Raw genomic sequence first — 14,026 nt, 5'->3', positions numbered from 1 at the left:
TTCATGCTGTGTTGTGAGAGGTTCTGAAATTGTGTGTCATTTACAAGACCTGGCAGGGCCGTGAGCTGCCCCCGAGATTGGTTAATTGGCTAGTTAACCAACACGCACCATTGTGAAACACCCACAATGCGTTAAGCGGATGTTGAGAAAAGAAAAGGAAAGAAGATGCCGACTGTCATTTTGCCCAGGATGGACCCATGCGTCCTGAAGGCGTGAGGCACACGGCAGAACCCGGCAAGCTGTGACCCTGGGGGAGGGGAGCACCCTGTGTCAGATATGAGCATTTATCGGGGAGAGTGGCTTACTCCGGAATCCATGCCTGGAATCCACAGAGAAGTTCACAGACCCTGATTGGAATTCTGGCTCTACCACTTAGGCCTATAAGCTCGAGCAAATTCTTTTTTCTTTCTTTTTTGGTCTTTTGCCTTTTTAGGGCTGCACCTGCAGCATATGGACATTCCCAGGCTAGGGGTCGAATCAGAGCTACAGCTGCCAGCCTACACCACAGCCACAGCAATGCCAGACCTGAGCCTTGTCTGTGACCTACACCACAGCTCAAGCAGCACCGGATCCTTAACACGCTGAGCGAGGCCAGGGATCGAACCTGCATCCTTCTGGATCCTAGTGGGGTTCATTAACCATTGAGCCATGATAGGAACTCCCTCAAGCAAAATTCTTAAGCCCAGTTGCCTCATTTTAAAAATGGGAATATAAATTAATATATATATAATATAATATATATTAATATATTATAGCATAAAATTATAAATGTATAATATATAATTAGTGTAAATTACAATACATAATATGTTATTAATATATAATATATAAAATATTATTAATGTATAACTCATAATCTTTTTTTCGTCTTTTGTCTTTTTTTAGGGCAGCGCCCACGGCATATGGAAATTCCCAGGCTAGGGGTCAAATTGGAGCTACAGCTGCCGACCTACACCACAGCCACAGCAACACAGGATCCAAACCACATCTGTGACCTACACCACAGCTCACGGCAACGCCGGATCCTTAACCCACTGAGCAAGGGCAGGGATCAAACCCACATCCTCAGGGTTCCCAGTCGGATTCGTTTCCACTGAGCCACAACGGGAATTCCCATAATATATTCTTAATGTGTAATATAATATATCATTAGTGTATAATACATATAATGTGTGTTTATATGTGTATGTGTGTATATATACTCCACTTTCTTTTTCCCTCACTAATTGTTTTCCCAATTGCATTTATTGTGCAATTTCCCAAAGGAAAAATGTAAGACAAGGCGATTCTTATAAAGAATGCTTATGCGTTCTAGCTCTTTGCCTGTCTAAATAGCTCTCAACATCATGTAAAATCTAGGAAGCAGAAAGGTTCTGCCGTGGTCTTTATTTTTTGATTATTTTTCCCTCTACTCGTCTCCTTTTTGTGCCTTAAGAAAGATGCTGATGGGCAGGTGGAGGCAGAGGGAGCAACCACAGCAACCCTGAAGGCTCTTCGCCCTGGGGCTGAGGAACAGGCTGGGCCCCAGAGGCTCTCTGTGTCCTCCCAGCTCAGGGGCCACCTTTGTTTCCACAGGGGCGTTCCGAGGTGTGTGCAAGAAAATCGATCATTTCCCTGAAGATGCTGACTACGAACAGGACACGGCTGAATATCTCCTGCGTAAGTTCCCCTGTCGCAGGTCTCCCCCGGGCGGGGGGTGGTGGTGAGGAGGGGTGCCCCGCAGGTGCCCAGCTGCCTCTGAGTGTGAGGCTTCCCAACACCCAGCCCCAGAAATGGATCTGTGTACAAACAGCTTTGGGAAAAGCTTTTGCTACTAGACAGAGACATACCGGAGGCTCTGATGCCGGAGTCCCTTGAATTTCAATGCACAAGACATAGGGGTGGCGGGGGGGAGTGAGTCAAAACTGAAAAGTTCTTGAATGCTTAAGAGAAAATCTAAGGAATTTTCGGAGTTCCTGTCGTGGTTCAGCCGTAATGAACCCGACTAGAATCCATGAGGAGGCGGGTTTGATCCCTGGCCTCGCTCAGTGGGTTAAGGATTTGGCCTTGCTGTGAGCTGTGGTGTAGGTTGCAGATGCGTCTCAGATCCTGCATTGCTGTGACTGTGGTGTAAGCTGGCAGGTGTAGCTCCTATTTGACCCCTAGCCTGGGAACTTCCATATGCCAGTGAGTGCAGCCCTAAAAAGCAAAAAAAAAAAAAAAAAAAAAGACTATGGAATTTTCTTCAACTTGAATACACGTTGTCACTTTCCCAGAGGGCAGATTCGAGGTGCTAATGGGCAGAGTGCTAATGGGTGAGGTGCTAACGTGAATAAGGTGCTAATGGGCAAGGTCCTAAGGGGCAAAGCTTGAAAGAATTAAAAGCAAACCAAGGTTCGCCCCTCTTCAGTTCTAGTCCGACTGGGGAAGAGCCAGTGTCTCCCCTGAGATGGTCCCAAGGTCAGTAACCCGGATGTGACATGGAACTGTCACAAATGCAACATGTGAGAGGCAGCAGTGTGCTGGCTTAGAGCAAAGGGGTCTGGATTCTGGTCAACCCAGGCTTTTATTCCTGTCTGATGCCCTGCTAGCTGGGTTGGGCCTGGGTCAAGGTGCTTTACCTCTTGTCTCTCACCTTTCTTTATAGTCAGAAGTGAAGTTTACCGTGTCATCCACCTGACAGGGTCATGAAAATTAAATCAGCTAACACACACTCACACAGCCCCAGGCCAGCAGGTACTCATGAAGCCACAGGTGCAAGTTCTTTTTTTCTTTTTTTTTTTTTTGTCTTTTCCTTTTCTAGGGTCTCTCCCGTGGCATATGGAGGTTCCCAGCCTAGGGGTCTCATTGGAGCTGTAGCTGCAGGCCTACACCAGAGCCACAGCAACGTGGCTGCAACCTACACAGCTCCCGGCAACACCAGATCCTTAACCCACTGAGTAACGCCAGGGATCGAACCCGCAACCTCGTGGTTCCTAGTTGGATTCATTAACCACTGCGCCACGACGGGAACTCCCTGGTTCTTTTTTCGTGGCATGGGATGAGCAATGGTGAAGGCCAGTTGCAGCCACTGGCCTGACATTGATCCAGGCACAGAGAGAATTTGGGATTGAATGTAATTGAAATAGAATTCCTTCAACAAGGGTGTGTATCGAGTTCACTCAAAAGAAAAATTCTATGACATTGATTAATTTACTGTTAGGCAGGGTTAAATGTAAGAGCATTTTTTAAAATGCTATTATAAATAAAAACTTCAAAAAATTGTACTATTCAGATGATGCTTGTAACTCAGAGCTCAAGAAGAGTGTTTTTGGGAGCTCCCGTCGTGGCGCAGTGGTTAACGAATCCGACTAGGAACCATGAAGTTGTGGGTTCGGTCCCTGGCCTTGCTCAGTGGGTTAACCATTCAGCGTTGCCGTGAGCTGTGGTGTAGGTTGCAGACGCGGCTTGGATCCCGAGTTGCTGTGGCTCTGGCGTAGGCCGGTGGCTACAGCTCCGATTCGACCCCTAGCCTGGGAATCTCCATATGCTTCGGGAGCGGCCCAAAGAAACAGCAAAAAGACAAAAAAAAAAAAGAAGAAGAGTGTTTTTGGAGTTCCCATGATCGTGCAATGGACATGAATCTGACTGGGAACCATGAGGTTGCAGGTTCAAGTCCTGGCCTCAATCAGAGGGTTAAGGATCTGGCATTGCCGTGAGCTGTGGCGTAGGTCACAGACTCAGCTCAGATCCCACGTTGCTGTGGCTCTGGCGTAGGCCGGCAGCTGTAGCTCCAATTGGACCCCTAGCCTGGGAACCTCCACGTGCCGTGGATTTGGCCCTAAAACAAACAAACAAACAAACAAAAAGAGTGTTTTTATGCTCAGCGGGTTAAGGATCTGGTGTTGTCACTGCAGTGGCTCTGGTTACCGTTGTGCTGCCATTCAGTCCCTGGCCTGGGAATTCCACATGCCACAGGAGTGGCCAAAAAAAAAAAAAAAAAGGAAGAAGAGTGTTTTAAGTAAAATCATGTTCAGAGAGTTCCTATTGTGGCTCAGCAATAACCAACCTGACTAGTCCATGAGAACATAGGTTCCTTGGTCAGTGGGTTAAGGATCCAGCATTGCTGTGTGTTGCCATGAGCTGTGGTGTAGGTCACAGATGTGGCTCAGATCCCAAGTTGCTGTGGCTGTGTTGTAGGCTGGCAGCTGTAGTTCTGATTGGACCCCTAGCCTGGAAACTTCTATATGCCCCGAGTGTGGCCCTAAAAAAAAAAAAAAAAAATCATGTTTAGCTCTACTGATGCTTCTTAGTCTTCCGACAGGGTCTGCAGATGGGCTGTGGGTTCTACATCTGAGCCTTTAATCACATAACAATGTCTCGTGGTGCAGGGGGCCAGTTTGAAAGAAACAGTCATTTCTAAGCTAAGGGCAATACCCAATCGGAGCCACATCTGCAACCTACACCACAGCTCACAGCCACATCAGATCCTTCACCCGCTGAGCAAGGCCAGGAATCAAACCCGCAACCTCGTGGTTCCTAGTTGGATTTGTTAACCACTGTGCCACGACGGGAACTCTTCATGATGTCTTTTATGTGCTATGTAATGTCGCATCTGCTCCAGCATGTGGATGCTCAAGGGGAGAGTGCATAAGTTTGCAGGTGCCTAGTGCTTGCACCCAACTGGACTCTCCCCATGTCCAAGCCCAGGCCCTCGCCAGGAGCCAAGGGTGGCAGTGGTCAGCCTGAGCTGGGAGAATGGACAGCTTGAGGACCCATCCCAAGGAGAGGGGGAGTGGGGAGGCGGTGGGTGGTACGATGCCACAGGCGTCAAGGCTCTAAGCCTGCAGCGCATGCTCCTCGGACCCATCAGACTTACTTCTAAAACACAAATTCAAAGATAAAATCATTGGCGTTCCCACTGGGACGCAATGGGATCAGCAGCATCTCTGGAGCCCTGGGATGCAGGCTCCATCCGCAGCCCCGGCACAATGGGTTAAGGATCCAGTGTTGCCGCAGCTGTGGCGTAAGTTGCAACTGTGGATCTGATCCCTGGCCCAGGAACTCCATATAGTGGCCAAAAAAGAAAAAAAAAAGCAAAAACAACAACAACAACAAAAAATAAAATTATTAAGAACATCAGGATGGTGACTACAGAGCATTAACCCCAACAACAGGGCCCTGAGCCACAGCCCTGGTCTCACACCTGTTTTTTGTTTGTTTGTTTTGTTTTTTGTCTTTTTGCCTTTTCTTGGGCCGCTCCCATGGCATATGGAGGTTCCCAGGCTAGGGGTCAAATCGGAGCTGTAGACACCGGCCTACACCACAGCCACTCAGGATCCAAGCTGCGTCTGCAACCTACACTACAGCTCACAGCAATTCTGGATCCTTAACCCACTGAGCAAGGCCAGGGATCGAACCCGCAACCTCATGATTCCTAGTCGGATTCGTTAACCACTGTGCCACGACAGGAACTCCTTGCACCTGTTGTTAAATGCAGTGTTTGTCCTTCTGCTCACATGCTGTGCCCCAGCCAGGCACCCCCAGGCCAGGGAGGGTGGGTCCTGGGGCTGGCTGGGTGCAGGCGGGAGCCTCTCTGCTTGTCTCCACAGGGGCTGTGAGGGCCTCCAGCGTCTTCCCCATCCTCAGTGTCACGCTGCTCTTCTTCGGCGGGCTCTGCGTGGCAGCCAGCGAGTTTCACCGCAGCAGACACAACGTCATCCTCAGCGCGGGCATCTTTTTTGTCTCTGCAGGTGAGCATCTGAGAGCTTCACAGGTACCACACCTGAGCCGGGACCACGGGGACAAAGCAATATGATTCAGGGTCCCCTCCAGGGAAGGAGCAAGGACATGTTCAAATTGTGTGTTAAGAATGAGAACCAGGAGTTCCCGTCGTGGCGCAGTGGTTAACGAATCCGACTAGGAACCATGAGGTTGCGGGTTCGGTCCCTGCCCTTGCTCAGTGGGTTAACCATTCGGCGTTGCCGTGAGCTGTGGTGTAGGTTGCAGACGTGGCTCGGATCCCGCATTGCTGTGGCTCTGGCATAGGCCGGCGGCTACAGCTCCGATTCGACCCCTAGCCTGGGAACCTCCATATGCCGTGGGAGCGGCCCAAAGAAATAGCAAAAAGACAAAAAGAAAAAAAAAAAAAGAATGAGAACCAAAGACTTTCATTAGAACCAAAGATTCTGACACTCTAGCTGAGGGTGCATGGAGGGAACATGAGTGTAGCTAGGGGTACCTAGCTCAGCTCAGAGAGTGGGAGAGAGAATGATTAATAAGAGTGGCATGTAGGAGTTCCCATCGTGGCTCAGTGGTTAACGAATCCGACTAGGAACCATGAGGTTGCGGGTTCGATCCCTGGCCTCACTCAGTGGGTTAAGGATCCGGCATTGCCGTGAGCTGTGCCTGGCTCGGATTCTGTGTTGCTGTGGCTGTAGTGTAGGCCAGCGGCTGCAGCTCTGATTCGACCCTAGCCTGGGAACCTCCATATGCCACGGGAGTAGCCCAAGAAATAGCAAAAAGACAAAAACAACAACAACAACAAAAAACCAAAGAGTGGCATGTATATACCTACACATGGGGGCACGGGGCATATATGACATCCATCATGTGACCTGAGAGACGGGTTCAGTGCATTTTAAAGGGGTCCAGGAATTCCAATGTGGCTTAGTGATAATGAACCCGACTAGTATTCATGAGGATGCAAGTTCGATCCCTGGCCTCACTCAGTGGGTTAGGGATTCGGCGTTGCCGTGAGCTGTGGTGTAGGTCACAGTTCACCTCGGATCTGGTGTGGCTGTGGCTGTGGTGTAGGCCAGCAGATGCAGTTCTGATTCAACCCCTTGCCTGGAAACTTCCATATGCCATGGGTGTGGCCCTAGAAAGACCCAAAAATAAAATAAAAATAAAAATAAATAAAGGGGTCCTACTTTCTGTTCACTTGGACACAGTCACGCATGCTCTCTGGCCCTTGGAGACCTGAGTTTGCTGGTTAACTCTTGTTCACAGCTCTTCAAGGGCTCAAATCCTCCTACTGCTCCCAGCATCTCTGGGAACAAGGTAAGAGCCAGCAGCCCCAGATGTTCTCAGGGACGACCTTATCATCAGTAACAGCCTTGTCGCTCGAAGGTGACCGAGGGCGGCAAGGAGGATGAGTGATGGGCTCCAGATGGGGTCCTAGTTCTGCCTTCTCTCTTCTCCCTTCATCTCCATCCTTCCTCCTCCTTCCACGGCTTCCCCTCTTTCCTCTGAGTTTCCACTCCTGCCTCTTTACCCCCTCTTTGCACCCCACCCCTCCATCAATGCTACCTGGACAAAATGCTTTAGAGACACAAAGAACGAGGTGAGAGTGAGAGAGAGGGGATCTTGGTTCTTTGGTACGACTTCCCACCTTTGACTAATAACAGTATTTCCTGGGGTGGAAACAGTGGGAAAGCATATTAAATGGTGGATAAGGAGTTTCCGTCATGGCTCAGTAGTTAACGAATCTGATTAGGAACCACGAGGTTGCGGGTTCGATCCCTGGCCTTGCTCAGTGGGTGAAGGATCTGGTGTTGCCCTGAGCTGTGGTGTAGGTCACAGACACGGCTCGGATCCAGAGCTGCTGTGGCTGTGGTATAGGCTGGTGGCTACAGCTCCAATTCAACCCCTAGCCTGGGAACCTTCATATGCCACAGGAGCGGCCCCAGAAAATGGCAAAAAGACAAAAAAAATATTTTTTTTAATTAAAAAAAAAATGGTGCGTAAGAGATGCTTACCCTCCTAGATTTGAATTCTGCCTCTACCCTGGGGCCGTGGGAATGTTACCAACTCCCTACAACTTGGTTTCCTTGACTGTAAAATGGGAAATAACAGTATTATTTCTGTCATAGGGTCTCTAGAAGGAGGTTGAACATAAAATGCACAGTATTATTTTCTAGCATTGGAAAAGCAACACCGTATACCTCCAAAGCTGGAAGCCCAGCACCCCGGTCCCTCTAAGACCTTGCTCGGGTTTCTTCCCTACGGCTTTCCCTTCTTTGTTTTTTGTTTGTTTGGTTTCGTTGGTTGGATTTTTTTTTTTTTTTCTTTTTACGGCTGCACCTGCAGCACATGGAAGTTCCCAGGCTAGGAGCCAAATCAGAGCTGCAGCTGCTGGCCTACACCACAGCCATAGCAAGACAGGATCCCAGCCGCATCTGTGACCTACACCACAGCTCAGGGCAATGCCGGATCTTTAAGCCACCGAGCGAGGCCAGGAATCAAACCTGCATCCTCAGGGATACTAGTGGGATTCATTTCTGCTGCACCATGATGGAAACTCCTTGCTTTCCCTTATTTGAAATGGAGAAGGTGGACAGCATCCCAGCTCTGAGTCTCTGGGAACCGAGTCAGGCACCTTGTCAAGAGAATAAGATCAGCTGAAAGGTGACACGGTGGACAGAGGGTAACAGCTGGCAACCCCAGAGATTTGTGTAGCTTTGAGCCACTCTTTAGGGGCCGGTGGGCTATCCAGACCTCCTGGGCTCTGATGGACCCAGAGGATGCTGTGTTGGGCTGACATGAGAGTTTCCTAAACAGGAGAAGATCATTTATTTGTCTGCCAAGGGGATTGTTAGGGGAGAGTGTGTCACCAGCCACTTTCCTTGAGAAAGGGGTTTTGTGAGAGACGGCAGGTGGATTAGACACAAGGGAACAGAAAAAACACAAGAGACAGTAGCAAAGCCCTGAAGGGAAGCCAGAAGCTGGGAGGGGGTCTAATCCTAGATATCACCCCACCACGGATCTTCCGAGGACCCCAAAAAGCCTGTTTTTCTACCTACAAAATGAAGGTTTGGGAGGAGTCAGCATTGTCTAAGGCTCTTTGCTTGCTCAGCTATTCTAAGGTTCTGGGGTGTCAGGCAGGCAATCAACAACCCTTTATTAAGCACCTACTATGTACGAGGCACTGGGCATGAGGCTCCAGACCATGGGCTCTGAAGCCAGGCTGCCCTGGTGCAAAGCGTGGCTCTGTCACTTCCCAGCTGGGTAACCTCAGCAAGTCTCTTAACTACTCTGCCCTTCACTTTCTCATCAGAAAACTGAAGACAATAATGGTTCTACCTCTTAAGGCTGTTCAGAGGAGGAACGGAGCAGGTATATGGAAGTGTCTAGAACTGCATCCAGCATGCCCATCACTGCTGGATACATAGTAGCTGCTCCTATATACATTGTACCCCTTAATTCTTGTGCCCACTTACCTCAAAAATATACATTGTGCTCTGGCTTTGGGTCAGGCTCTGGGTAAGGAGCTGAAGCCATATCTGTGAACAAAACTAGCCTGTCTGCCCTCAGGGAGCTCACAGTCTTGGGGTTGGGAGAAAGCACCCACTTACATCCTATTCTTCCTAAATGTAGTGACTGGAACTCAAATCCACCTGTGGCTAAGAGGCAGTCCCAGGTTCAAATTCTACCCTCACCTTTTCCCAGCTGTGTTGACTCGGGAAGTTACTTCTCTTCTCTGTGGCCCAGTTTCTGCCCCTGTAAAAGAGAGGAATTTTTTTTTTTTTTTTGGTCTTTTGCCTTTTCTAGGGCCGCTCCTACGGCACATGGAGGGTCCCAGGCTAGGGGTTGAATTGGAGCTGTAGCCACCGGCCTACACCACAGCCACAGCAACGCGGGATCCGAGCTGTGTCTGCAACCTACACCACAGCTCACGGCAACACTGGATCCTTAACCCACTGAGCAAGGCCAGGGATCAAACCCGCAACCTCATGGTTCCTAGTTGGATTCCTTAACCACTGAGCCACGATGGGAACTCTGAATTTATTTATTTTTTTAAAGTGGGCCTGTTGCAATGATTAATTGAGACTCATGCCTATAAAGTCTTTGCCCAGTGCCTGGTAGATAAGCCACGCCCTAGAAATACACAGCAACTCGCTTGACTTTTTGCCTCTTTAAGCTGGTCTGACATCTGAGCTTCTTTCTTTGAGCTTCTTTCATTTTTTTTCCCAGCAAGACTTCCTTTGGGGGCTTCTCAAACTTTGCCTCCAAAATTTCCCTGAGGGCAGAGGAGAGCAAAAACATGGCCCTGGGGAGTCAGGGGGCATCACTAGAAGCCGCCTTCTTTGAGCCAAAATGTCTTTGAAGTCTCTCTCCCATTTATACTTAAAAATTCATGTGAATTCTGCTCTCTCCTCCTTATTATATCCCTGTTCATTTTAATATAAAAGAATGTGTCTTCTCTACTCATCTTCAAGCCAAATTGACGCTCCAGAAAGAGGAGCCATTTTTCATCCTGTGGTTTCCTGCCACCTGACACAGGGCTGGCTGTGTCAACTCCCATATTAAGAAAGAGTTCAGGGATTAGAACTCACTGCCTACCTGCTGAATGCCTGGGCTGGGTGATGCCCAGAGGAGACAGGGAAGAAGCAGACCCTGGCCCTGCCCTCTAGGGGCAAATCCGTGATGGACTATGGCCAGAGAGTATATTCAAAATACAAATTCCCCTTAATACCTGTGCACCAGCCAATCTGGGTAACACTGGGGAGCTCCCACTGTGGTGCAGTGGGTTAAAAGATCCAGCACTGCTGCAGCTGTGGCCCAGGTCACAGCCATGGCTCAGATTTTCCATCCCTGGCCTGGGAACTTCCATATGCCAGGGGCACAGCCATAAAATTAAAGTAGAGTGGGGTGGCCCTTGCTAGAGATGAAGCTTTAACCCTTTGGTTGCTGGGCTAGGGGAAGGCCTTGGGGATCCACAAGAAGAGTACAGGGCATTGAAGGAATGAAGAGAATACTTAGGAGGCCATTGGAAGTTATTTACCAACTGGTGCTATGACCTGTAATGAGGGGCAGCCTCCATTTAGAACCACCCTACAGGAGTTCCCGTCGTGGCACCGTGGTTAACGAATCCGACTAGGAACCATGAGGTTGCGGGTTCGATCCCTGGCCTTGCTCAGTGGGTTGAGGTTCCAGTGTTACCGTGAGCTGTGGTGTAGGTTGCAGACGTGGCTCGGATCCCATGTTGCTGTGGCTCTGGTGTAGGCCCGTGGCTGCAGCTCCGATTAGACCCCTAGCCTGGGACCCTCCATATGCCATGGAAGCGGCCCAAGAAATGGCAAATACACACACACACACAAAGAACCACCCTACAGGTGGCCTGAATTTGAAGACAAGGAGATGCCAGCAGATGTACCAACCTCCACGAGTCATTATTGATATCAAGGGCCAGTTGAGGCCTTTAAAGAAAAAGAAAACAGAGACATTCCACCGTTGGAGCAAAAATGTGAGAGAACCCAGGCCCTCGGGTTCTATTGTGTCTTCTTACTACTCACTAAAGAATCAATTTCTCTCCAAGATTTCCAGGGCTATTCCATGGACACTTGGGGACACCAAGTCAGCAGTCCTTGATTTTGGGGACAACAGCTTCATGTTCCCCAATTCCCGAAGCTCCAACATCTTTGTGTGTGTGTATGTGTGTGGCTTTTCATTTTTTTAACTCAATTTATTTTATTACATTTACCGTTGTACCACGATCATCACAACCCAATTTTACAGCATTTTCATCCCCAACCCTATCAAACAACATCTAATCGAAAACGTTGGGAGTCCCCTAGTGGCTCGGCAGATTCAGGATCCAGCGTTGTCTCTGCTGTGGCTTGGGTTCGATCTCTGGCCCTGGAACTTCCAACTGCCATGGGCTCAGGCAAAAATTAATAATCATCAAAAGCATTATCGTATTCTGTGCAGATAAAAGGACAGGGTTAGCTGTTGTACCTTCCCCATGGGCTCATTAATTCCCCAAGTATAGCCCCAGACCCACATATGCCACTGGGATGCTACATTTAGACAATAAGCATTTCCAATTCAATGTATCCACAAACATCCTCTTCTCTAAGCCTGTTCTCTTTGCTGCCTCTTTCTGATGTACTTATTTACTTTAATTTTGCAGCTGCATCTGCGGCGTATGGAAGTTTCCAGACCACAACATGGGATTCTTTAACCCACTGCACAGGGGACTGAACCCCTGCCTCTACAGAGATCTGAGCGGCTGCAGTCAGATTCTTAACCCCCTGCGCCACGGCAGGAACTTACCCTGCTGCCTCTTGTTTTAGCTCAAGATGCCACGAACTTCCCCATCATCACCGTACTAGTCACTCATTCTCAATTCCCTAGTCAACCTCCTTTCATCTCCTCTATTCAATGTTCAGACCCAGCTCAAATGTCACCTTGTCTTCGGAACGAGGTGGCTCAGTCATTCTCTCTCTCTTTGCTCCTGAACCATTTTACATGTGTGTCTGGCACAGGCTTTTTTGCACTTTGCTGTAATTGCATTTACATGTCAGTTTCTCCTCCTAACGCTAAGAAACTCAAAGGCTTGTTCGTTTTACCTCCCTCATGACTTAGTGCTGAAGATGAAGTGTCGATGGGCTGAATTGCTTCTAAAGGAACACACAGGCATTCTGAGTTCTACTGCACTTGCTGTAGGAGTGAGTTCTGTTCTCTAGCTGAACGCCCTCCTCCCCTAGGATGTAGTGGCAGAATTCTTCATTTCCCAAGAGACAGACCCTGCAGGCAGAGCTCCGCAGCTGGATGTCCTAGACATAAATCCATCCTCCTCTCTCCCTGTCACCTCCACATTTTTTAAAAATAAATATTCCAAGCCCTAAAAGTGACCGTTACCTCCATTTATACAAGATGTATTTTTTTCCCCTTCTCCATAGGGTTAAGCAACATCATCGGCATCATAGTTTATATCTCAGCCAATGCTGGAGACCCCGGGCAGCGTGACTCCAAAAAGAGCTACTCCTATGGCTGGTCCTTTTATTTCGGAGCCTTCTCTTTTATCATTGCGGAAATTGTGGGCGTGGTTGCCGTGCACATCTATATAGAAAAACATCAGCAGTTACGTGCCAAATCCCACTCGGAGCTCCTGAAGAAATCCACCTTCGCGCGCCTTCCACCCTACAGGTATCGATTCCGGAGGCGGTCAAGTTCCCGCTCCACGGAGCCCAGATCCCGAGACCTGTCCCCCATCAGCAAAGGCTTCCACACCATCCCTTCCACCGACATCTCAATGTTCACCCTCTCCCGGGACCCCTCCAAGATCACCATGGGGACCCTCCTCAACTCCGACCGGGACCATGCTTTTCTACAGTTCCACAATTCCACACCCAAAGAGTTCAAAGAGTCATTGCATAATAATCCGGCCAACAGGCGCACCACGCCCGTCTGAACTGACCTCTGCCCTCTGCCCTCCACCCCGGCTCAGCCCCAGGGGACGTGGGCAGAGGCAGCTCTGAGGTTGCATGGCATGGTCCTCGTGATGGTATTACTTTTTACAAAGAATGAAACCAAATGGACTCGGCCCCCTCTCCCCTACTTTGCCTCGCGCCCAACCCCCAGGTCCCGCCCCTCCGCCCCTGCCCACCTTTTCAAGCCAATCCCCCCCCCCATGTCGTTTCTCTCTCTGTGGATCTGTGCCAGATGTTCTCCTTTCTTCCTTCTTTACTGGAAGGACCTCCACATTCTTCCCTCCGTCGAAGAGGACTTGACGCAAAGTCGCAGGTGGTGGCTGGGGTTGGGTCTCGGAATCCCCAGGTGTGTGCGTCGTGGCCCCCCCATTGTCCATCCATCCAAATCCTCAGGACACCCACTGCCTGGGTGGCCCTGGGGGGAGGCATTCACCTTTCTGTGTTAGAAAACCATGACCAGAAATCAAAGATGTCAGAGCCCCAAAGCAGCTAATGTAATAAGCACTCATGTATTAAAGGTTTTGCCTTGTCGTAACCAACCGAGCCGGGGTGCTTTGTTTCTTCCTGGTACTTCCTGCACAACCTCACTGCCCTGCCCTCAAAATGACTCACGTCTGTGCCGGAAGCCGAGCTTTGCTCGTCATCCACACCCCAGCCCCTGGGAAGGATCCTCTTTTACCTCTTAAAGCCAGCAAGGTGCTCCCACCAACACCAGAGTCTTTGGGCCCCTCACCTGAATCCTTGGAAACGACCAGGGATAAACCTGTGTTCCAGAATCTGGCTCTGGCACCCAGGAGCTCCAGGACCTTGGGCAAGTCCCCTTGACCTTCAAGCCTCAGTCTCCTCATCTG

General features: G+C 49.5%; 1 protein-coding gene across 1 annotated transcript in view; it reads left to right on the top strand.

The window, feature by feature from the left end:
- Nucleotides 1–13,710, top strand: part of CACNG3 (calcium voltage-gated channel auxiliary subunit gamma 3) — a 106,291-nt gene extending 92,581 nt beyond the window's left edge. The window contains exons 2-4 of the mRNA XM_047779145.1: nucleotides 1,576–1,659; nucleotides 5,571–5,711; nucleotides 12,645–13,710. Of these exons, the coding sequence (XP_047635101.1) occupies nucleotides 1,576–1,659; nucleotides 5,571–5,711; nucleotides 12,645–13,156 (737 nt within the window). The 3' untranslated portion in view covers nucleotides 13,157–13,710. The remainder of the gene's footprint in view (nucleotides 1–1,575; nucleotides 1,660–5,570; nucleotides 5,712–12,644) is intronic.
- The last annotated feature ends 316 nt before the right edge of the window (nucleotides 13,711–14,026 follow it).

Source organism: Phacochoerus africanus, chromosome 5 (genome assembly GCF_016906955.1).
Source record: "Phacochoerus africanus isolate WHEZ1 chromosome 5, ROS_Pafr_v1, whole genome shotgun sequence".
Classification (NCBI taxonomy): domain Eukaryota; kingdom Metazoa; phylum Chordata; class Mammalia; order Artiodactyla; family Suidae; genus Phacochoerus; species Phacochoerus africanus.
Note: the sequence above shows the minus strand (reverse complement) of the source record. Positions and strands in the feature narration are given on the sequence as shown.